This window comes from Idiotropiscis lumnitzeri, chromosome 1 (genome assembly GCF_059441095.1).
Source record: "Idiotropiscis lumnitzeri isolate Australia: NSW breed Sydney's pygmy pipehorse chromosome 1, RoL_Ilum_1.0, whole genome shotgun sequence".
In the NCBI taxonomy this organism is placed as follows: domain Eukaryota; kingdom Metazoa; phylum Chordata; class Actinopteri; order Syngnathiformes; family Syngnathidae; genus Idiotropiscis; species Idiotropiscis lumnitzeri.
In genome coordinates, this window is record NC_142391.1 from 355,416 (window position 1) to 378,339 (window position 22,924).

At 45.9% G+C, this 22,924-nt stretch overlaps 2 protein-coding genes, 1 long non-coding RNA gene and 1 other non-coding gene across 4 annotated transcripts; 1 reads left to right on the plus strand and 3 right to left on the minus strand.

Annotated features, from left to right (window-relative positions):
- Nucleotides 1-492: 492 nt before the first annotated feature.
- On the minus strand, nucleotides 493-2,591 carry sptssa (serine palmitoyltransferase, small subunit A). The gene is made up of 2 exons (XM_088307858.1): nucleotides 2,197-2,591; nucleotides 493-930 (listed from the first exon to the last, which is right to left on the minus strand). Exons 1-2 carry the CDS (start codon nucleotides 2,297-2,299, stop codon nucleotides 827-829), a joined length of 207 nt encoding a protein of 68 aa, XP_088163984.1. The 5' UTR covers nucleotides 2,300-2,591; the 3' UTR covers nucleotides 493-826.
- A 2,719-nt stretch (nucleotides 2,592-5,310) lies between these two features.
- Nucleotides 5,311-9,221, minus strand: eapp (e2f-associated phosphoprotein). The gene is made up of 6 exons (XM_088307843.1): nucleotides 9,048-9,221; nucleotides 8,124-8,311; nucleotides 7,785-7,886; nucleotides 6,018-6,117; nucleotides 5,821-5,946; nucleotides 5,311-5,709 (listed from the first exon to the last, which is right to left on the minus strand). The coding sequence occupies exons 1-6, from the start codon at nucleotides 9,116-9,118 to the stop codon at nucleotides 5,460-5,462; spliced, it is 837 nt and encodes a 278-aa protein (XP_088163969.1). The 5' UTR covers nucleotides 9,119-9,221; the 3' UTR covers nucleotides 5,311-5,459.
- Nucleotides 9,222-12,305: 3,084 nt separating this feature from the next.
- On the plus strand, nucleotides 12,306-12,377 carry trnad-guc (transfer RNA aspartic acid (anticodon GUC)). Its single transcript has one exon. It is a non-coding gene; the product is annotated as a tRNA-Asp (tRNA).
- A 1,853-nt stretch (nucleotides 12,378-14,230) lies between these two features.
- On the minus strand, nucleotides 14,231-15,802 carry LOC148342496 (uncharacterized). The gene is made up of 3 exons (XR_015843158.1): nucleotides 15,755-15,802; nucleotides 14,961-15,127; nucleotides 14,231-14,437 (listed from the first exon to the last, which is right to left on the minus strand). It is a non-coding gene; the product is annotated as an uncharacterized LOC148342496 (long non-coding RNA).
- Between the last annotated feature and the right edge of the window lie 7,122 nt (nucleotides 15,803-22,924).

Below are 22,924 nucleotides of genomic sequence, written 5' to 3' on the forward strand. Positions count from 1 at the left end.
CAGTCATTTAAAACAAGCAGAACTTCTTTAAAGTAAAAAAAAAAAAAGACAACTTTTGTTGTTTCAAGATGTCTTTTGTTAGTGTCGCATGATCTCTGTCTGTACTTCTGCTTAACAATAGACCGAGTACTTCTTTACTCGAGTATTTGCACAAAAATCTGCACCTCTGATTAAGTGCAGAGTGAGTACTTTTGAGGCACCCATACTATGAGTACCGGTACTTAAAAGTATTACGTTTGACTACTTTGGCTGCTTGTGGAAGCTTCAGTACTTCTGTAGGACGCAGGCTCAGTACTTATTTCATTCCCTTTTCCTAAAGAAAATCAATGAACGTGTTCGTTTTCTTCCTCATCTAGCTGCACTTTCAGAGTTCAGAGTGGGAGCGCTTTTGGTGCCTGTGAAAGGCCTGACAGCCAAAGACAACCCCAACAGCCATCCATTATCTGAGCGTCAAAAGTCATCTTGTCGGGAACCAATAGAGGGAGACAAAAGCACTTTTTTTTTTCTTCCCATCACTTTAACAAAACATACTTTACATTGTTAATATTTCCACTCCCCCAAAACAATTACGTGACACTTATATGTGCGATAAATACAAACAATTTGGATGGAACATGACATCCACAAACAGTGTTGGCTTAAGATGGAGAAAAAAAAACAAAACAAGTTTAAAGTACTGTTTTTGTTTGTCGTTTTAAAGGAATGATTGATTGGTCCATTTGAAGGACGTGGCAAGCGTCCAAAAACGTGCACGGGATGGCGGCTGAAATCTTGCCACGCGGCCGCCGCTCTGACGACAGACAGTTGGCGTCCGTCACAGCCGCCGTCACTGGACCATCTGGAAGTAGCGCAGGATGGCCATGACATGCTGCGGCATGAACACGTAGCCCGTGTACACCGCCATGCCCGCCACGCTGACCAGCAGCGAGTCTGACGCGTTCACGGTTAACGATAACAACACAGCAAGTCAACAAGAACAACAGGAAATTTCAAAACGCAAACGTACCTTTGTTACTGACCGCGTCCTTCTGGACCAAAACATGAAAGTAATCCATTTTGGACAAAACGGGCCGACACAAATGTGGCTAACATGCCGATTTTTCATCATTGATATATTAAAAAAAAAATTAAAAAGCGTTATCTTTAACTTTATTGTTATCAAGCTATTGGCATTAAAAAAGCAGCAGTATCAATTTGTGAAAATTCAGAAATTTACCATATTTGGACATCCCAAGTGTCGCCAAACAAAGATGATTTTAACGGTGGGGGGGGGGGGAATTGGATTATCTCATTTAGTCAAATTGTGATGTCACAATGTGATCTAAGTGTGTAACAGGACGCTCAGACAAGTTTTCAGATATAGTCATAAAAGTAAACATTTAAGGGCTGGTTAATTTCTCACTTGATGGTTGGGCAGACACAAAAACTATTATTATAGTTCACATGAATTCATGGAAAAACTAATGAAAATTAAAAAAAAAACACATTTTGCTGAGCAAAATTGAAAAAAAATGAAAAACTGCTTTGAAAAATAAAAACTAAAACTGCAACTAAATCTCAGATTTGTGAAACTGTTTGTCAAAATCCTACATAATTTTTTTTTAAATATTGCACTTGATTGCACATAAATAGTCATACTACAAAATAGAGTTAGTAAAAAAAAAGCATTTTCAAAAAATAAAAATGGTTAAATACTAACAAACCTGCTCGAAAGATTTATTCAAATTGACGAAAAAAAATGAAATAAATACCATTATTCTAAATTCAATAGCAACATTTATCATTTAACATTCATCGCAGTTAAATGTTTAATGTGACGGAATAGTGACGTCATCAGTAACCCGCACATAAGCGATGTAACGTAGGCGAGGTCAAATGGAGCTTCAATTCAAGTCGTGACGTCACTGGACGCGACGGAGCTCGACGTTTATTAAAAATAAATAAATTAAAGTTAACTTAGTGCTTCATGATCGAGTCGAGTCGTTAATTATGACATCGCAATAACCTGTAACAGTTTGTTGTTGCTCACCTGAATTTCAGGTGTGACATTTTGCCCATTTCTGAACTCGCCGACGACGAAGACAATGTGCGTCCATTCCTGAACATTAAGCGCACATAGCAAATTCCACGTTCAATGTTGGAAACGCCGCAAGGGAAACGGAAGAACAGCGAGCACAGAGCTCGGCGAAAGGATACTGAAGACGGTCCTCTCCCACGGCTCCAGCATGTACAGAGCCGTCACCAGAAGATACTGGCGGTAGAACCACGACAAGTTCTTCCAGCAGTTGCCGAGAGCCATGTTGCTAACTTGTGCTAGCAGATAGCCTAGCTAGCACCTTTGTATTGACAGCAGCTGCCTTCCCTTGCGTTTGAGGCAGCAGCATGTATTTCCGGATTGCGTGTGACGGTCTGACGCTTCCGTACATCGACCAATCAAAATGTAGCCGAGGACACGGTGATAGGCGAGCCCATTGAATGAGCTGGCCAATTGCGGCGATACGTCAGTCCCTCCGCCGTTTTGGATGTGTAACCAAAAGGACAAATGCACTTTTATATCTGCGGAAATGTTCACGCGGATTTATATTTTAACATTAACAGCACTGTTAATGTAAATGTTGATTTACGCCAACAATGTTTTGGTTCTAGGAGTTCTATATCACAAAGGTACTGTAACGTCTGAGTGTAGGGGCTTTCTGAGATCTTGTCAACAATAATAGGAACTCAGGACCAACTTGGGCGCGCCGCCCGTTTATTCAATCGGCAACCGTTCAACACATTTAACACACCTGCGTGAAGTTAGCCCCCCATTTCTTGCAAAAATAGGGGGAAATAGTTTGACGTCGCACCGCTCTGACGTCATCACAAACCAGTCATAACAAACGGAGATTACAGCACATGAACCACTCCTACGACTACATGCGACCCCCCTTGCAAAAGAAATGTCCCCATTTCCACAACCTGGGTGAGAACATGAAACCGCAAGTATGCGAAAGAAAACCAAAACACCCCAAAGAGCAGATGGGAAAAAATACATAAAAAAAAATAAACAACAGTAACAGCAGTCAACTGCATCAGTGCATTATAAACTGTAAGAACTGTAACCATTTCACACCACCTCCGATCCCAACCCCGAGGCACACGATCCAGTGGGAGAAGCCACCCCCCCGCCAGCGGCGTGGAAAGCGGGGACAGGGGCCTGGGAGCCCTCGAAGGGCCGTCAAAGGGAAACACCTCCGGCAGGGTGTAATGTCGCAGCCTGTCATAATGGACAATCTGGAGCGGGGGCTCATCTACGAACGGGCTACCAAGCTGATAGGTAACCCCCAGCTCGTCACCCCTGTCCATCCGTCGTCGGACCTGGTAGGGCCCTTTCCAGTGGGGGGCCAGTTTTCGTCGGCTCTCTGCTGCAACACGCAGCCACACTCGCTCCCCCACCTCGTATGACTCGTGTCTTACTCTGGTGTCATAGTAGGACTTCTGGCTCTGGCTCGCCACACGATTCTTCTCCCGCATTTTATTGAAAGCCGTGTCCAAGCCTCTGAGCAGAGAGCAAGCAAAATCCTCTGGGGGCCTGGAGCTATACTCACTCAGCGCCAGAGGACCCAACACCATGTTCGGAGGGGTCCTGGCCTCCCTGCCATGTATGAGGAAGTACGGTGTGAACCCCGTACCGGAATGCACGCTGCTAATGTACGCAAACGTGATTTGGGACAGGAAAGAATCCCATTCCCCCTCACAGCATAGTAGAGACTTTGCCAGTTGATCAATCAAAGTGCGGTTGAACCTGTCGACCATTCCGTCCGACTTCGGATCGTAGGCCGTGGTGTGTGTCTTCTTCACGCCCAACTTCCGACATAGATCCTGCACAACGTCCGATTCAAATTGCCTGCCCATGTCTGTGTGCAGGGTTTCCATCGCTCCATGTTCCAGTAAAGAGCTCTTAAAGAGGTGCTCAGAGACAGGAGTGGCCCGTTGATCCCACATGGCATACAAGTTGACAAACTTGGAAAAATAGTCTTCGACAACCAGCACATAACGGTTACCTCTTGATGTGACAGGCAACTCCAATATGTCAGCCGCCACCCGCTGGAAGGGCCGCGGTGCCGTGGCACCGGGGACTTCCTCCTTTGGCACGCATAACATTGGCCGAAACCATGCACAAATGTCACGTTGCATGCCCGGCCAAAAACACACTCCGGGCACGTGCAAGGACCCGTTCGGAGGCTCGATGAGCGGTGAGAGGGCCCCCCCCGTGCAGGTGTCGGAGGAGCGCTGGGACCAGAAAAGCAGGGACAACCATCCAGAAGTAATCATCATCCGAGTAATCTCTTCCCTCTGCGGCTGCCGAACCACTCTGCAGACCAGTCCATCCATCAGGGACAGCCGGTGGAAATCATACCGCAGAATCCTCAGACTCCAATTAGCATCCCGCATCTCCCTCTGGCAAGGTCTGTCGCCCGCCTCCAGCCAGGACAGAACCCAACCAAAGTCCTCGCGTCTTACCCGGAGCTCCCTGATTGTAGACCCATCATGCGACAAGGTGTAGATCATGGCCCAGTCTGTAGGGAGCGGCGGATCTGAAGACCCGGGACCGGAGTCGAGCCCGGACGCCGGGACAGCATCCCGAGTCCCCGGAGCACTGCCAGGGGTGTCAGCAGCAGCACACGGCCCTCCGTCTGGGTACCTGCATATTTCCACGTCGCCCCGGAGTCTGGTCGCCGAGATAAAGCGTCGGCGTTGGTGTGGGAGGCGATTTCCCAGTTGTCAGGGTCCAACTCCAAGGCCCAACGACGACGGCGTCCGGTGGTGTCCTCCTCCATGGCCAATCGCCGCGTGTGTTAAAAATTAACGGGCGGCGCTCCCGAGTTGGTCCGGAGTTCCTATGATTGTCGACAAGATCTCAGAAAGCCCCGACACTCGGACGTTGCGTGTACGTTTGTTGTTTATTTGGATGAAGTCATTTGAAATTTATATTTCGTTCTTATTTTCAAGGGCGCATATTTTAGTTTTGTTTCATTTGAGTCAATAATCGATGACTTTCTACTTTTGAAGACTTGCCAACCCAGATGAGCAAAGGGGTGTGTATTTGGGAAACTTTTTTTTCGTATTACCAGCGAGTCAGCATCCAAGACACTTGCTGACTTTTCACATTGGGGCCATTTTTCACAGGTGTGTGTGCGCACTTCAGACCTTCCCATAAAATATGTAGAAAGTACAAACAAAAATGTTTTCTTTGCTAAAATCTTTTGTAAGCACAAAGGAAGAAGTTTCTTTAAGTGAACCAAAAAACAAACGCGTTCAAAGGTCCACTTAATGGTGCCACTTTACCCCGCAATCGTCTTTATAGACAATGATGAAAAAATATGCACAGAGAGATGAAGAAAAAAAATAAAAGGTCGTGCCTTCGAGCTGTCGGGGAACATTCCAGCAGCTCCGGTTTTCCCGAGATACCCTCCAACTCAGCAGTGGCTGGACAGGATGTTGAAGAAGTGGTAGACGTCGTCTTTGTCCAGCACGGCGACCTCTGTGGAGCACTCGGAGCACAGCACCGGATGGTAAACTTCGTCCGCTTCCATCCCGACGGGCGCCGCCACCTCGTCCTTGCTGCGCTTCCTGTTCCGTGGCGTCTTGTAGCGCAGAACTTGCTCCTTGTTCACGCTGCAGTTCAGAACGAACATGGCACGGTACTGCGTACGGTACTTCTCGTGACTGTGGGGACAGGCAGTGAATGACATCATTCATATCAAAACCTGCCGGCGTGCACGGGGGTGTGTGTGTGTGTGTGTGTGTGTGTGTGCACGCCCGTTCGTGCGAGCTCACCGCTGACAGTCAAGACAAAGCGTGGTCATGCACGCGGGACAGTTGAGGATGGCGTCGCTGCTGGGAAGGCTTTTGTGCTGCGAGCGCCGCGAGTGAGTGGGTGCCGCCCGGTGCTTCCTTTGGTACCTGCAAGTGGGGGTTGGGGTGGTTCAACAATCAGCGTGACAAATGCGAGGGCGGAGCCCCGATGCCGTTACCCGTGCCGCCTGGCGTCCACCCAGGCTTGGTCCCGCTCGTCCTCGTCTGGGTCGTACAGCAGCTCGTCGTTGGTCAGCACGCGACGCCCGGCGGAACCGCCTGCATACAGTCTCATTTTTAAAGCTATTGGGCAAATTGAGAGCTGAAAAAGTTTTGACAAAGTACAATAAATACACGAAAAGATGTCCAGCTCAAGGCTGTAAGCAATGTTCTATGCTTTGCTGCTCCGTGTGCGTGTGTGTGCGCTTTTTGTGATGCAGTTGGGATCATTTGGTTAGCCCGTCTGTGGCGTTTGACATGATACAGTAGCATTAAGCTCGTTTGACAACGACAAAAAAGCAATTTCAAGCAAGTTTAAAACGATGCTACCATTTCAACAAATTTGGTGAGCCCACCGTTCGCGTTTGGCTTTGCCCGCTTGCGTGAGTCTTTTTTGGGAAATGACATGGACAGTGTTTAATACTGCCGTGTAATACTTCAAATGGTGTCCTAATTAATGGGGAACCCATTTTAATGTTTAAAAAAAGTATTCAAGGTATGAAAAGACTCCAAATGAGATTGAAACTAGAAAAAACGTGTTGACCAGCCCCTTATGTTGTGAGTCAAATTAATTCGTTTGGAGAATCTACAATAAATTCCATCATAAAAAACGGATTTGATTTAGTCTCCCGGCCTGTGTGTTTCCAATTGCTTTGCGTTGGGTGGTGAGATTTGCTTTTGATGATCAAACATGAGAGCGGGTCACATTGTTGTGAAGGAACAAAGCCGACAGGAGTGTTCGGCAGTGTTGTTTTTGGCAGGCATTTTAGATTTAGTCCAAAATGCGTTTTGGTCACATTCCTATTCGTGATAGTTTTAGTCGACAAAAACTCAAAGAAAGGTTTTAGTCTTGTTTTAGACGACGTAAAGTCCCCAAAAAAGGTTTTAGTTAGGCCTGCACGATATGCCGTTTGAACATCGCGATTGCGATGTGCACTTGCGCAATAGTCACATCGTAGGATGTGCGATGTTTCTATCTTTTTTTTTTTAGAACACAGAAACTTCTGGTTTGTTTCATGGAAGCAGCACGCTACATTCTGCTCTACATTGTAGAGACTACACAGAGCGTCTTGCTCACCCCCCTGCTAATTAGTCCAAAATGTTAAAAATGTTTTAACAACATAGACTTGGAGTTGACTCGTTCTAATACAGAAGCACAAGTCCAAACACGATCAAACATATGTCTGGTTGACTTTTAACAGCTTGCAGTTATCACAACAAAGGAGCCTACCGAGGTCCAGCAAAGAAAAACGTGCGAGTGCGTGCGAGCCGAGACAAACGACCGCAGACGGTTTTTTTGAGTTTGTGTTTTGTTGTGCCGACAGTGTGTGCGCCGCATGTGCCCAGCGTGTTGTCCCGGTGGCAGGCGTGCCCAAACGGGGACGGGAGGCACCGGTGAAACACGGCAATTGCAATGCAATGTTTCTGAAAGTCAGATGATGTCCAATAGGAAGGGATGTCAGAAATGTTGAACGCGTCTGACGGACCACACGCTAACAATTTTGTCCCGTCTCGTCGAGGAAAATTCCTTGACGTCACGTCATGTTTTCGTCATCCGAGAGCCACGTTTAGCTTATCATCGGCTCGTTATCGTCATAAAAAAAAGAAAAAAAAAGGGGGGGCGTTAGCGACATATTTTTGTCATCCTCATTGTTGACGAAAACAAAACTGGTGTTAAGTTGAGGTCCTAAAAATGACAATGCAAGCAACATCCAATGCAAACTCACTGGGCTTGTTGTCTTCGTCGGAGTCTGAGTCAAAGTAGATCTTGTCGTACGTTAGAGGCTTGGTGCACGTTGAGCCGTCACCGCCGCTTCTGGAACTTTCCACTGGATATAATGTGGGACAACGGAATAAGGAATGGAAGCAAAAAAGGGAAACGTACGTTTAGACCCATCTATGTTTACTCTGAAGAGGCACATAAACTGCGCCACTGGCTCCCTTTACATTTGAGTACTTTTTAAGATTCTATTATTTGTTTTCAAATCTTTAAACGTCTCAGCTCGGCCTACCTCTCTGAGCTCCTCCACGCTTACGCACCTGCATATATACATTATGATGCGGACCTGTGTGAGCGGGTGCGGGAGCCCAGGTGTCCTGCATGGTTCTGAGTGTGGAGCTGAGCTCGGCCTCCATCTCCTTTTCAAAGTCGTCGTCGCTGGACGACTCGCTCTCGCCCGTCAGGTACTCTCGGATCAGCTTCTTCTTCTGCTCCGGGGTGCCGCTCAGCAACACGTCCAGCTCATCCTCCGAACTGCCTCAACAATACAACAAGTGCTTCATTAGCGCAACTTTGGTTTTCGTTATGAATGCACTCCAAAAATAGTCAGACTAAACCAAATTGAACAGAAACCAAAGCATCATTTCTAAGAGGAGCTCAAATCAAATCATGGCAAAAATGTCATTTGTGAAGAACAATTTTATTTGGAAATTAGTGGGTGAGTCATATGGGCAGAAAAATTAATATGAGCTGATAAAAAAAACGAAACAAGTAGGACAAAAATTTGAAAAAAAAAAAATCTTATGTGAACAGGTTCATGTCAACCTAACAAAAGTAAAAACTGGTTTTATGATCAATGCTATAATCATTTATAATTTCTTGGTCCCAAGATGCAAACATCTGACTTTAATCAACAAAAACAGCAAATAGCAGAGCAGTTTTTTTCCGGGGAATACCGGTGGATAGGCTTGCTTAAATACATAATTAAATCAACAAACAGCTTAATTCGTCAGGGAAGGTAGACAATATTTTTTTTCTACAAAATTGTTTCTTGTTTGTTTTTTTCTACTTCATATGCACGAACAAATGACTAAAATTGAGGAAAATTTGAGTCGTTTCACTGTTTGAAAATGTGAGGTGATATTTGTAAAGATTGTAGTCAACTAAGAGCAAAGGACGGTTTGTTTACAAGATAGCGGCTAGTTTAGCGCTCGGCTAGGCTAAGCTAAAGCTAAAGCTAACAAAAAGGCAAAACGAGTTGGTGAACAACCTGGTTGCTGCTCTCTCCTCGTCGCTCGGCTCTTCGATTTCATACGAGTCGACAGCACTGCATTTGTTCATGTTGTTAGTCGTGACAAGAAAATGATTGCGAACACCCACATCGATGGTACGCAGCGAGCGAAGGACAAACACTTCCGCCTTTTTCTTCTTCTCCTAATAAATGCGACGACGACTTCTTCTTCTATGGTTTCTGGGGTTTATTGCGTTGCCGCCACCCATCAAATTCGTTTAATGGCGGGCTAAAACTGGCCAGAAGTGACGAGCTCGGTATGAAATAAGGACATAAAATTTGGATGAATTCAAAATAACATTGTTTCAATTCAGGGGTGTAATACTCGATTTTAAAAGCAGATCATTACATGATCTAATTGGTGCATGTAATGATGTAATCCATGTTAGGGGGACGTTTTTGACTATTTAGCGTTAACAACACGGTCAACGAAAGACAAAACAGGCATTGGGTTGTCTTCTTATTGTTTCTTTATTCAATCAAATCTGGCTTCGTCTGAATAATGACACTTACCCAATTGTTTATGTACGGTATTTGAATATATATTGTTACTAAAAAAGTCCCTACTGAAATAAAACATTATAATGTAGGATATTTGAGTATTTAGTTTATCACTGAAAAAACATTTTTAAAAAGTTATTTAAAAACATACGAAAAATAGTGAACGGATGACGAAGTCGAGCGGCACGGTGGCCGACTGGTGAGCACGATGGCCTCACAGTGAGAGAAGTAGCGGTCGTGGGTTCGATCCCGGCTCCGGCCATCCTGTGTGGCGTTCGCATGTTCTCCCCGTGCCTGCGTGGGTTTCCTCCCACATTCCCAAAACATGCACGGCAGGCCGATTGACGCTTGAAATTGCCCCCAGGTATGCGCGTGAGGGCGGGTGGTCGTTCGTCTCTGTGTGCCCTGCGATTGGCTGGCGACCCGCTCAGGGTGTGACCCCGCCTACTGCCCGAAGATCGCTGGGATAGGCTCCAGCACCCCCCGCGACCCTTGTCAAGAGAAGCGGTCCTGAAATTGGATGGATGGATGGTGAAGTCATGTCATGTCATTATCCTGTAAACGGTTGCGGGAGGGTACTGGAGCATATCCCAGCTGACTACGGGCGAAAGGCGCACTACACCATGAACTGGTCGCCAGCCAGTCACAGGGCAGAGGATGGTGAAGTTGTAAACCAAAATAAATTAAAAAAAATAATAAACAAACGTTCATGAAAACTACAGTTCAAGCCTATCGCCACCAGATGTCAGCAACGTACAAGACGTGAAGCGCAAATCTTCGTGCAGATGAATAGTGAACATAATATTCACCTTACCTTTTAAAGTAATTAAAATTATCCAATTACTTTTGTTGTTTAATCAATACATAGAATTGACAAGATGTCATTTGAATGAGAATTCCTCAAACTCTCATTGTCAAAGTCAAACCATGTTTATGTTTTAGTGTTGTCGTGTGTTTTGTTTGAGCACCGCCTTTTTGTCCTTTAATGTGTCTCGTCAGGTGCGGCTTGGCGCTTATCATCATCGTCGCTAAACAAGCGCAGGCCGCCCACGTCTTCCGCCGCGCCGCGCCGCCGCCGAGTCCACCTTTGCGGCCTTGTGACGAGCTCATTCAGCCAATTAGATGCAGGTGTGATGCTAATTAGCCAGGCATGCGGAGGAGGTAAAAATATCATAATCGCACACATCTGTACACGCGCAGCCTGCCTGCCTTCTCTCACACTGGGTGACACTCCTACACTCACCCCCCCCCCCTCACACACACACACACGCATACCAACCAGGGACAATGGAAGTGTGTGTGCGTGTGCACGTGCGCTTTCAGTGTGTGTGATGACTCCATGCTGCTCTTCCTCTGATTTGTTTGAATCTCCAAGAGTTTCCAGTCAAAGAAAAACAGACTTTCAGCGTGAGACCTAATTGCCTCATCTGTTTGCTAATACGCGCACACCCCCACACGCACACGCACACACGCACATACGGTTATTATATGCCACATGTCCTGTCAAGCAATATCATAATAAATGACATTTTGGTCACATGTAGCAGTAAGACTTTTCGACATTTAAAAATCACTTGACTCAAAACATAAATGTATCAAAACAATCATAGTTTCGTACATTTGTTTGCCTCTTGTTTTAATATGTATATATTCTAATTGTTTAAAGGTTTGGAATTCCTTTAACATCTCTGCTAATTATGCGAACCTGACAGGCGTTTTGCACATCATGTTAGCATTTAGCTAGTGGACTTTTGTTCAATGAAAATCTTAATTATATAGCATAGTAGTATAATAGTATAATTGTAATTTTCATCGCTCGTCTATGGCGTTTTGCACTCCAAGAACGACCCAAACATGTCCCACAAGGCACAGGCGGATATGTGTGGACTGTGTGGATATGTTGGCGTGTTTTTCATATATGGAAGTCCACATGTTCTGTACAGGCGTGCATGTCGGAGAACACGTGTGTCTTCATGTTCATATATGTTGGGCATGTAACATGTTCTCCTATAGGAGAAGGAGGAGGAGGAGGACGACGACGACGACAACCCCCCCCCACCCTCCCGCAGAACGACTCCACCTGTTGGCCTTCTGAGAGACGTGCACTTTCATTATCTTCTCCCTCCTCGCGTCACATGTCAGCACACACAAACACACGCGCACACCTCCACGCTTGTACGGAGACGTGTGCGGAGGTTATTATCGGATCATGTCGGTGGGCTGTGGACCGCTGGATCACGCACACGCACACGCACACGCACACGCTCACACGGCACCAAGTGAAATGAATCAACTCAGATGTGTTATATCCTCACACATGATGATCTTCTGACAAGTGTGTGTCCATATGCATGCACGTGTGCGCGCGTGTGCGTGTTGCTGCGTGCGGGCTTCATTCAAATGTGTCCTCTGGTCAGAGGACGTCAGTCACACCAAGACATGTGAAAAATCCACCTCACCGTTTTCTGTGGCAACGATTCCTCTTTCTTTGAGAACCGTCGTTCGGCTGTTTTTTTTTTCTTTTTGGGGGGGGGGGCGTTTTTTTGTGTGCGCGTGTATGTGTGTGTGTGTGTGTGTGTGCACTCGCCTGCTTTTGTTCGGGCAGCGGATCGATTCCAGCTCAGTGACGGCTTGTGCCCTGCAAGTGGCTGGCAACCACTTCAGGCTGAAGTCCGCCTTGGGTGAAGTCACATTTTCGCCATGAACTCAATCTCAATCTTAATCTCCAGCAGTTACTCCTCGTTAGTATAGTGGACAGTATCTCCGCCTGTCACGCGGAAGACCGGGGTTCGATTCCCCGACGGGGAGGAAAGACTGGCTGCCAGGATGGCCGAGTGGTCTAAGGCGCCGTGTTCAGGACCCAGTCTCCCCAGGAGGCCTGCGTTCGAATCTCGAAGTTCCCCATTGTGGGACTAATAAAGGGAATATTATTTAGCAAACCGCGTCGACCGCCCGCTATCTTAATGCTAACATGAATGGAAAATGCCGTTGACATGCTACCAGTTAGCAGCGATCCTCCAAATTGGGGAACATCGAGACCGGGGGCGAGCAACCCAAAGTCCAGTGACGATTGCACTCGGATGGATGGAAGGGACTCTGCAAAATCGACATGCATCCATCGTTTGTCCTTGATTTTGGATGTCAAAAGCATTATTTGGCTCCTGGTGTGTGTGTGTGTGTGTGTGTGTGTGTGTGTTTAGGTTGCTTACTTCTAATAGAGGCGAATAACTGACATCAGTCATAGTTGCAAAAAGAAATGGATTGGTCACCAGCCATTGTCAGGTCACACCAGACTGGTCGCTGGTCACATAGGGAGAAAAATACGGACGGATCTCAGTCTGTGCATGTATGGACAAACACGGGACTGGTCGCCCTGCAACACGTATGTCTCTGTCTGTCTCGCTCCAATCGGCGCGCTCGGCTGACAGGCAGGAAGCAAAGAGCGCGTGTGCGCGTTTCCCATCTTTGAGCGTTGGCACGCGCGCACGCACGCCATTGTGCTGCTATTTGGACAAACATCCATCACATGAACCCAAATGCTCCTTGGGGAGGATTCTGGGCGATTTGTATGCAAGATCGCGTGCTGGCAGATCGCGCACTCTTTCTCTCAAAACACACATACTCTACACACACACTCAAACACGTGCACTCACGTGCACGCAAGGTCAAACTCACTCACCGTGTGTGTGTGCCTCATGGAAGGTCCACGTGTGTCGTGACGTGTCAATGACAACAAACGCAAACGTAGTCCCACGTCACGCAAGAGTGACGATTAAATGTGGTCACCAAGGAGACTGCAAACAGACCCCGCGTGCGCGCAAACACACACACACACACACACACACATTCACAAAAGGGAGTTAAAAAAAAGCAGACAAGGCGTGTTGGAGCCTCTCCCAGCTGTCTTCAGGCAGCAAGTGTCCCCATCCCACCTAAAAAAAACAATATGTGTACTTTCTTGAAAATAATTCGTTCTATCCAAGCCCACTAATTAAAAGACGGCACTCGGATTCATATTGCATTCATGGAATATGAGTTTCGCCGCAAAATCCACAACGTTTTTAGCCATAACAGGGGCGACCATTTTCTCACTTTTGTCGACTGAAAAGGACGTCACTGTTGCACAGGCTCAGCCAACGACCAATCATGGTTCGGCTTCAGAAAACCGCTGAGCCGTGATTGGTCGTTGAGCCTGCCCGCCAAAGTCAACTTTCCTGAACGGGCCACTTTTGGCGATTCCTTCATGAGTTGGTTTCCTTCACATGTTTTCAACACATGAAATGCCTTCACAAAAGTCAACATGTGTGTGTTGACATGCCTCTCAATAATTTCCATACGTAAATGTGTTTGGTTACAATGCCACACACACACACACACGCACACTAGGTGAATGCGTGCAAGGCATTTTGTCGTGGTTTGCGCTCGCAAACAATCGTTCGTGTTGAATTTGTGACTGCAAGGCGAGCGCAATTGCAATCGGAGTGTCATATGTTTAAATGTACATACGAAACACACGACAGATGAGATTTAGGAATAAATGTCAGTTTATTAACAATGCTGAAAATGGAAAACAATTTGGCACCAATTTTTCAAGAATGCATTCGTAATAACTCATTTTTACAAAAATGATGAAAATGCACCGACACGTTCATTGTTCAGGATCCAGAAGTGAGACAATAACTGCAAGTAACTAGCAAGTTTCAGGTAAGTCGACCTCCCGCCGGGGCCTCTCGGCCGAGCGAAATTGGTACTGGGTCCAACTGGCTCTTGTTGCTCATCGACAGCCTCATCCTCGATGCATTCTCTCTCCGGACGAGTACCAGGAAGGGAGCTGCCACCTTCGGGTTCTGTGACCTCCCTCAATGGAACTTCATTGTATAAAAAAAGATGAGTGGAAGCAAATTAAACCACCGCCACAACCACTGTTTAAAAAAAAAACACACATCGTAACCAACACTTCAAAATACCCCCCCCCCAAAAAATGATAAAAGAATTCCTAAACATTTAACATTTACAGACTTCTCAGGATAAAAGACATAAATATTTTGATGACATTTGAGTAATAAGATGTGTATCATGTGAAGAGATTATGCAATTCATTGTGTAAATCATTTGTTATAATTGTTCAGAATTTGTGTGTATCAAATATGGTATTTAGTATCTCACTAAATAATATCTAGAAGATTTTAGATAAGTGACGTTAGCAAAATAATGAATCCAAATATCTTACAGATCACTATAAAGATAAGTACATTTCCATTCAATTGTTTCCATTTTCCATATGACTGCAGACTTGGAAATATCGGAAATCAAATTCCATATCCTAGCGTAGGAAGACAGTCACTTGAAATGACGAGTGAAGAGAGCATGGGACTGCTTCTATGCTCGGACCTGCTGATGGGTTGTGTCCATCACATTGTCTCTCTCGTCCCAAGATGGGAGCTGCGAGCAGACCGGAATTCTGGTGGCCTGCCTTCCTCGTCTTTTGCTGACTTGGTTCGCTTTCAAAAGAGCTTCTAAATCTTCTCCCCCTGCCTTTTTCATTGTCAACTGAGCCTCTGAAAAGAGAAGCCAGTCTCGTTCACGTTACTCCTTGCATCACTTTGAATCGCACAATGTTTTTAAATCCCTACTTCAAGCCGAAAAAAGTCACGGCAGGCCGGCCAGTCTCCACTCGCAAAGACGAAGTCAAGCCACACTGTGCATTACGGTAATACACCGAAAGCGCTTCCTGTTGGCCACCTTCAGAATAAAAGAGCACAAACTCGCGTATGTTCGATCATGTTCTTCAACTTCTCTTTTCATTCAGGGGGGAAGCCAAGTGACTGAGAATAGCACCAGGAAATGCTCTCAATTGAGATAGAAAGAGAAATTAAGTGTACATAAATGGCTGACATCACAACTGATTTAAAAAAAAAAAGAATTACAACTTTTTGGTTTTTGTTAATGATGCACAGTATTAAAAATAACAGTGGAGGCTGGCTTGACTTCGTCTTTGCAATGGAGGCTGATCTGACTGCAGTCAAAAGTCAGGGCGAATAAATACAGACGAGCAAAGTTTCATAGTCAGACGTTTTAGCCAGTTGACAGCAGGCTAACGAGCAACGACGTCTTCGCGTTTCGTTTCATTTATCATCGGAGAAATATGTACGTAAAGTGCGAGCCAAATGTGTAGACGTGAATACCGAGCTGCCATGAGATCTTCAGTGGTGATTCTTCTTCGTCTATGCAAGGTGGATTGCAACGCTTTGTGGTACATAGCGCCACCTACTGTACAGGAAGGACTTAGCACTCGGTGCCGCGATATGCCAATCATCTGGGGTGGCACCTGGGGGCGTCCAATCAGATTTCAAGGGGGTCCAGCGCTACCCCGACCTCCCCTCTGGCTCCGCCAGTGCTTCTAAACACATCGAAAGCGGTGAGAACATTCTCTTTGGGCCTCAAGGTGTCCGAGCAAACCACCAACATCTCATTACGAGCCTTCTTCCCATTGCACAGGTTGTGTGCGCGCGCGCGCGCGTGTGAACAGCTCCCCAGTGTGTGCTGCTTGGCGTATAATGGCTTTTGGAGGAGATTGTCGGTTTGTAAAGACATTTGATTGACACCTCCTGATGTCTCGGTCCAATTAGAGAGCTCCTTTGTTAGTGTACACCAGTCAGTGCGGCTGCGTGCGTGCGTGCGTGCGTGCGTGTGTGTGCGTGTTGCAGTGAGCTGAAGGAATGAATAATAATAATATGCCTGTGTGTGTCTTTGTCACACACTCGGGCACTTAAAGCGGTCGATTAATTAGCTGATTAAATTGCTTCTGGAAGCTTGTCAATGCAAAAAAAAAAAAGAAAAAAAAGATGAAGATGATGATGATGATGATGGTTTACCGTGTTTACAGTTAGTCGGGACGTCTTTGTGTTTAGACACCTCACAGCATCTTGAATTCAACATTTTAAAGAGAAATGACAGGAATAAAGTCGCATTACAACTGAGTTAAAAATAATAAAAACAAACCTAATTCTTGCAATTATAATATCTATATATATATATATATATATATATATATATATAAAAATATATAATTCTCATTATAGTATTATTTTCAGATTGTTATTTATCCAACAAAATAGAATCCACACGCAAAAGGTCAAATTAACAACAACATTCAAACAATGGTGCCAATACGCATTTGAAAAAAATATGTATGTTTATATATTTATGTTTTTTAGACACAAATGTAACAACATGAGTGTTTTCAAGGGTCAAAAACAATTTTTCCATCGCATCAATGTGATTCAATCTGAATGTCACTGAATGGACATTTTAAGTGACTTGAAAAGGTTTATTGATATTTGGGTATGACGAGTATCATTTCCTATCAAATACATTTGTGAATTTTGCGTTTTCACAATTTAAAAAAAATCATTACAGCTCCAAATTAGAGCTATAGTTATTGCTAAAATAAATACATTTGTAAATAAAAATGTAGCTGTACAAAATAGATTTCATTTTTAATATAAATGTATTTACCTTCATATATGAATAAAAGTCAATAACAAAACATCAAACTGTTTTATTGCTTCATTTCTCAACGTTTTTGCTCATATTCTGAAGGTTGTGCTATTTGTTTTCTGCTGTCTGAGAGACTCAACAAAGCACAAAACACGCAGCACACTCGAATTGCTTTTGCCAGCAGGTGACGGGGCCCGCACGCACGCGCGTGCGTATGCGTGTGGGAGAGACACGGGCATAAATGTACTAATGCCTCAGCAGGGCACAAAAAATATTGAGTCTCTTTGGCGCCACAACGTCAAGACTTCAGTGGCGGCTGTCTCCAAATGCAAAGTGCGCGTGCGCGTGCGTGTGCGTGTGCGCGTCTGTCCCATTCCACATGGAAGCAACATAATAAAAAATGAAATAAAATAAAAAAATAATTATGGGAAATCATGAAAGATGTAAATTAATGTAATCACCATCTCGAATAATGTAAGAGAAAGTAAAAAAAAAATTTAAAAAAAAAAGGATTCTGGTGTCAGGAGAGTACAATAAAGTTGCACTGTTTCAAAAACCTAAAATAATATCACGTAATGTCCGAAAGCAAGAATCTTATGAAGTAACAATGCATCAATAAAAAAAAAAAACAGATATTTTACAACCTGACGATTAGAAATGATGCCCCGAAGCCAAAAACAGAATCTTCAGGTGACGTAGCCATGACGCAATCATGCAAGAATTCAAATTGATGGCACCGAGTCTGTCGTGAATTATGAATTACACACACACACACGCCAAACACATTTTGTGAACACATGAATATTCATCATTGTTTTCTGTGTGACTCATTGATGATGACGTCATGAATCTTTCATTGGCTCGAGGAGCCTGAAAATGTTTGGACTTCGACTTTGGACAAGGCCAGTAAAAAGTTCTCTTGTGGTGATTGGATTGCCGCTCCGCTTTCAAACATCACGGCTCACACCAAATCACTTCTTTTTCTCATCCCGTGGATTGGTCATGTGACACAAAATCACATGATCACACAAAATTGAAAGAAGCGCTTCTGCTGAAGAAAAATACTCAAATAGAAAGTATTTCGCTAGCCTGTTAGCAAGTTGGTGTGTTAGCATGCAGTGGCGGGTGGGCCTTCCGTCAGACTGATGGACGCCGGTTTTGCTGACTTTTTGGGGGAGGGATGTTGAGGGGACCAACTGACAGACCGGCGGATTTGCAATTCGGTTCGTCACAAAAATGACGGATGAGCAATGTCAGCCAGCCAAATGGAGAAAAATGCCCACCTCGCTTTGCAAGCAAAAGGAAACCACAAAGGAGGCCAAAATCAGAAAAGAAAAAGTCCAAAGAGAGAGAAATCAAACACTTCCTTCTTCTTCTTGCTGTTCCTCCTTTTCACTCCATCTTGCTCCTTCTCCTCTTCGTCCTCGTCCTACCTTTGCTTTCTCCTCTTCGTCCTTCTCTTGTTTAGATTCTTCCTTCCTCTTCATTTTCTTGCGCTTGCTCTCCATTCTCCTCCTTCCTTTTTCTGATGCTCCTCTTCCTCCTCCCTGATGTTTTTTTCTTCCGTTTTTGGGTGACGTTTTCATTGCTGTCAAGACCTTGCAAGCAAACAGCAGAGCCTCCGCTCCAATCCACACAACACACACACGCGCACACGCACACACACATTTATATATATATATATATACGCACACACACACACGTAAATGAGCTTCTAAATTCTTACGCACGTGCACAAATTGACATGATCTTTTATGTACACACCTTTTAATCACACGCATGCACACGCGTGACCGAACACACAATTCGATTATTTTTATGCACACAGAAACACATTTCATTTCGCTCAAATACACGTACACTCTCACACGCACGCACACACGCATTACAAAGCACACACACACAATCACATTTTTCTCAGCACACGGACACACGTTTCATCTCAAAACCACGCTCAAATTTACATAAGTTTGATGCGCACAAATAGAGTTAATGGCGCACACGCACGCGCTTGTATACTCTTTATTTCTCTTTATACACACGGACACACATTTAATCTCTCTCGCATAGACACATCCACGTGTGATACACACACACATGCACGCCCCAACGTGTGTGTGTTTGGGCTGTGAACTGAATATTGATCGTGAAAGTAGTTTGAGTGTAACAAGTCACAGTGTGTTAACGTCAACGCACTCAGCCGCACGCACAACACCGCAGCTTGCACGCAAGCACCCGGGGGCGGGGCGGGGCGGGGGGCGGGGCGAGAGACGACCAGAAAGAGAGAGAGACAGGAAACGTTGCAATTCGACGACAGCAAAACGAGGGCGGAGCTTAACCTGTGTGTGTGTGTGTGTGTGTGTGTGTGTGTTGTCAAACAAACTAACAAACAAACAATCCCTCAGGCTTTCATGCAATCTGCAGACGGGGTGTGTGTGTGTGTGTGTGTGTGCGTGCGGCTACAAACTCCCATACACACGCATACACACGCTCACTGTGTTGCGTCCACGGGTGCCACACAACACATGTTCTTGTTTCTACACGAGTGTGTGAGTCCTAAACAGGCCACCCAAGACCGTTAATAGAGCCATTGGTTCTCAAACTGGGAGGCGTGTCCCCACAGGGGGCCTGCCGTGATGACAGGCGGGCCGCGAGGCTTCCGGGAAGATTAATCATCACCAAGCAGACTCAAGACGCGCTTGGCGTTGCGCCACCGGCAGTGCGTTTCCGTACATCGTCGATATGGTTTGAAGCAGAAATTTTGCTCCTTCACCCGCTCATGTGGGAGGAAGCGAACGTTTGCCACAGCCAATCGGGTCGTGAACAGAATTATTGCATCACATATTTGCGCGTGAACAAGCAGCCACGCAGCCAAACATGCACAATATGGGGGGGGGACTCGAGTGTGGGCTTTGCTGAAAATAATTTCATCTCCAAATGGGGCGGGGGGGGGGGGGCTGCTGCAAAGTTGTTCATGTGTCAATGAGTTTCCCCGACCATACCACACTAGAATGTTTCCCAGCATGCCACAAGTGAACGTGTTAACGTGCCACACGAGAGCAGACGTGACACGCGCCGTTATAATCTTGATATGTGAACGTCTCTAAGCGTCCACCAAAAACAGTGCAAAGAAAAGTTTTCAGTGAGACCCTCTGCCAAATTCTTCTTTCCTTACTTGTCTTGATGTCGACGCGGCCTTTGACCCAATTGAGAGAGCGATTACAACATGTTTTTGGCATTCAAGGAACTTTGTCAGCTCAATTACAGCCGGTGTCCATTGGCAACCAAAGATGTGTTTCGAGATCAGCCGCGGCGTCCCGCAGGGATCTGTGTTTGAACCAGTAACACTCGGACTTTACAAGCTTCTCTTCACAAAGGATTTTTAGAAAGTCCTCTGTTAAGTGGCAAGTTCGACATACGAAAAAGAGAATGACGCTTCACATCCAAACGGCTTCCTAACGAAAGCGCCAACGCTGATTGATGCCTAACCCTTCCAGCGATAGATTAACTTCAGCAACGAAAGAATACTCGCAATCATATATTCTTTATCATCTGCGTGGTGAGGATGAGCTCAATTGTTGAACTCTTTCTCATTTCATTTCAGCGTCTTTTTCCAAAGTACGATATTATGGAGTACGAGTTCTCATCGTGAAAAATACAAATGAGTTTTTTTTTTCCAGCCTGAAACGGATGAATGGCATCGTTAAAAGATGACTTGAGATACGAGCGTTTTGAGGTACAAGCGCGGCGACGGCAAAAATTCCACACGGATGCATATTTCCCAAACGTGCCACAATGGACCGTTCCTACATGAACGAGGGCGAAAACGTGAGCATCGGCGGCGCGCGTCACCACGGCAACAAGCCGCGTTCACATTCGACGCCGCTAAATGACTGACGGCCGCTCAGCGGAGACAAAAGACAAACATTTACGCCTGGCGCTTTTCGGCGCAGCGCTTCCAAGTCATGAGCAGCGTACTTTCTCGCCACTACGCCGCTCAAAGGTGTGCGTGTGACAACGTGTGTGCGCGTGCGTGAGTGTGTGCGCGCGTGTGTGCGCATGCTGCAGGTGCTAACAGTCGGAGCTAATTGGGCCGCTGAGCGCATTTAGGCGGGAGGAGCCTGACAAAATTAGCGATGATGAGGCTCCTAAGCGACGAAGACCCGCGGTGAGACAAACGTTCAAAGTGTCAAACCGACATACACGCGCAACCCCCCCCCCCCCTCCGCCCCCTCCACTCAACTCTCCAACGCCACACAGTTTCTGCGCTGCGTCATCTTGCCACAAGAGGGAGACAAAGCAAACAAAGTCCTTTTTCAGCTCAAAGACGGCGAGAGTAAAAAAAAGCCAAAACGGTTGAGGATCAGTTCATCATGTCAAATTTGGATGATGTCATCAGACATCCTCCAATCGGAAAGGCTCATTTGCATTGGCTTTCTTGTTGCCTGGCAACCGGGGTCCTGTCACTCACCTGCTGCATGGAAAGAACTATGAAAGAGCGTGTGTGGATGCATGTGCGTGCGTGGGCGCGTGTGTGTGTGTGTGTGTGTGTGTGTTTGAGCGAGAGCAAGAGAGAAGTTATGAGTGTGTGTCTGCATATGTATCTGTGTGTCAGGGTGTGTGCAAGTGTTGCTCATAGTTCATGTGTATAGACCCATGTAAGTGTGTGCGCGTGTTAGTGTGTGTCTTCGTGTACAGGCGCGTCCAAGTGTGATTGCGTGTGTGTGTGTGTGTGTATGAGAGAACGTGTCTGTTTTACCACGTCATATGTTCACGTGCGCACGTGTGCATGTGTGTGTGCGTGGCACGCATGTTTGCGATTTCTGCACGTATACGCGTGTATTTGAGTGTGTGCGTACAAGCGTGCTTTTCCATGTTTGTGCACGCGCGTATCCATACACGTGAAGAGTGTGAAGGCGTGTTATTGTGTGTGTAAATATGAGCTTGCGTGCACTTCTGTATATACGTGTGCATGTCCGTGCGTGTGAGCGTGTACACCTGGCCGCCTTCGCGTGCACGTCTGCTTTCGTGTGTGCGTGTGTTGGTTGGTGTGAATGCGTGTATTGAAAGGCGTGTTCCTCCCATCCTGCCTGACAGCAGCAAACGAACAAGAAAGAAAGATGGCGCCAGTCATCTTGTGTTCGCTATAGACATGTACGCACACGCACGCACGCACACGCTCGCACACGCACACGGGGTACAGAAAAGCGCACATGCGTCGAGGGTGTAATTAGGAGGCCTCCGCTCGGCTGCCATTGATGTGCAGATGAAGATGGCGTCCTGAAAGCGGCCTTGGGTTTTGTGTGTTTTTTTGCGTGTCGTGTGTGCGCGCGTGTGCGTGCGTGTTTTGCTTTGCGTTCTGTCAACTGAACAGCTGGATTGCCATTTTTCACTCAAATTAGATTTGGCCTCAAGCACCGGCGCTGGGGGGAATTAAAACCCGAGGAGGAAGACGGCACTGGCGCGCTTTTTTGCCTTTTGAAACGCGCACACGCACCCGATGCGGCGGCGGCGGCGGCGGGGGAGGCGGAGCCTGCACAGTTTAACGCCGCCGCCGCCGCCGTTGTCTGTCGAGCCGCCGCTTGCTTTCACTTTGCACTTTTTGTTCGGCCTTCTGGGAAAAGCGCACAAAGGCTTTGCCCATCTGCGGCAAAGCCACGTCACAATGCTTGAAGATTTTTTTTTTCACAGTGCTTGACATTTTTTATTGATCTTTACAGATGCCAAGCTGATGTTATGTATATTGTGGCTATTTTATTTTTTTTAAATTCAGCTTCACTGGTGCCAGTTTTATCACAGCTACTGAGAAAGGTGCCGTGTGTTCTGTCAGAAATGTTTACAGATGTTAAGCAAAC

Excerpts from the sequence above, each read along its gene's own strand:
- sptssa (XM_088307858.1), bottom strand. The coding sequence starts at position 2,299 with ATGGCTCTCGGCAACTGCTGGAAGAACTTGTCGTGGTTCTACCGCCAG. Across the intron at positions 931-2,196 it reads GTGGGAGAGGACCGTCTTCA|ACTCGCTGCTGGTCAGCGTG; the intron begins GTATCCTTTCGC and ends TGAACGCGTCAG.
- eapp (XM_088307843.1), bottom strand. The coding sequence starts at position 9,118 with ATGAACAAATGCAGTGCTGTCGACTCGTATGAAATCGAAGAGCCGAGC. Across the intron at positions 8,312-9,047 it reads GAGGAGAGAGCAGCAACCAG|TTCGGAGGATGAGCTGGACG; the intron begins GTTGTTCACCAA and ends TTGTTGAGGCAG. Across the intron at positions 6,118-7,784 it reads CGACGAAGACAACAAGCCCA|GCGGTTCCGCCGGGCGTCGC; the intron begins GTGAGTTTGCAT and ends GACTGTATGCAG.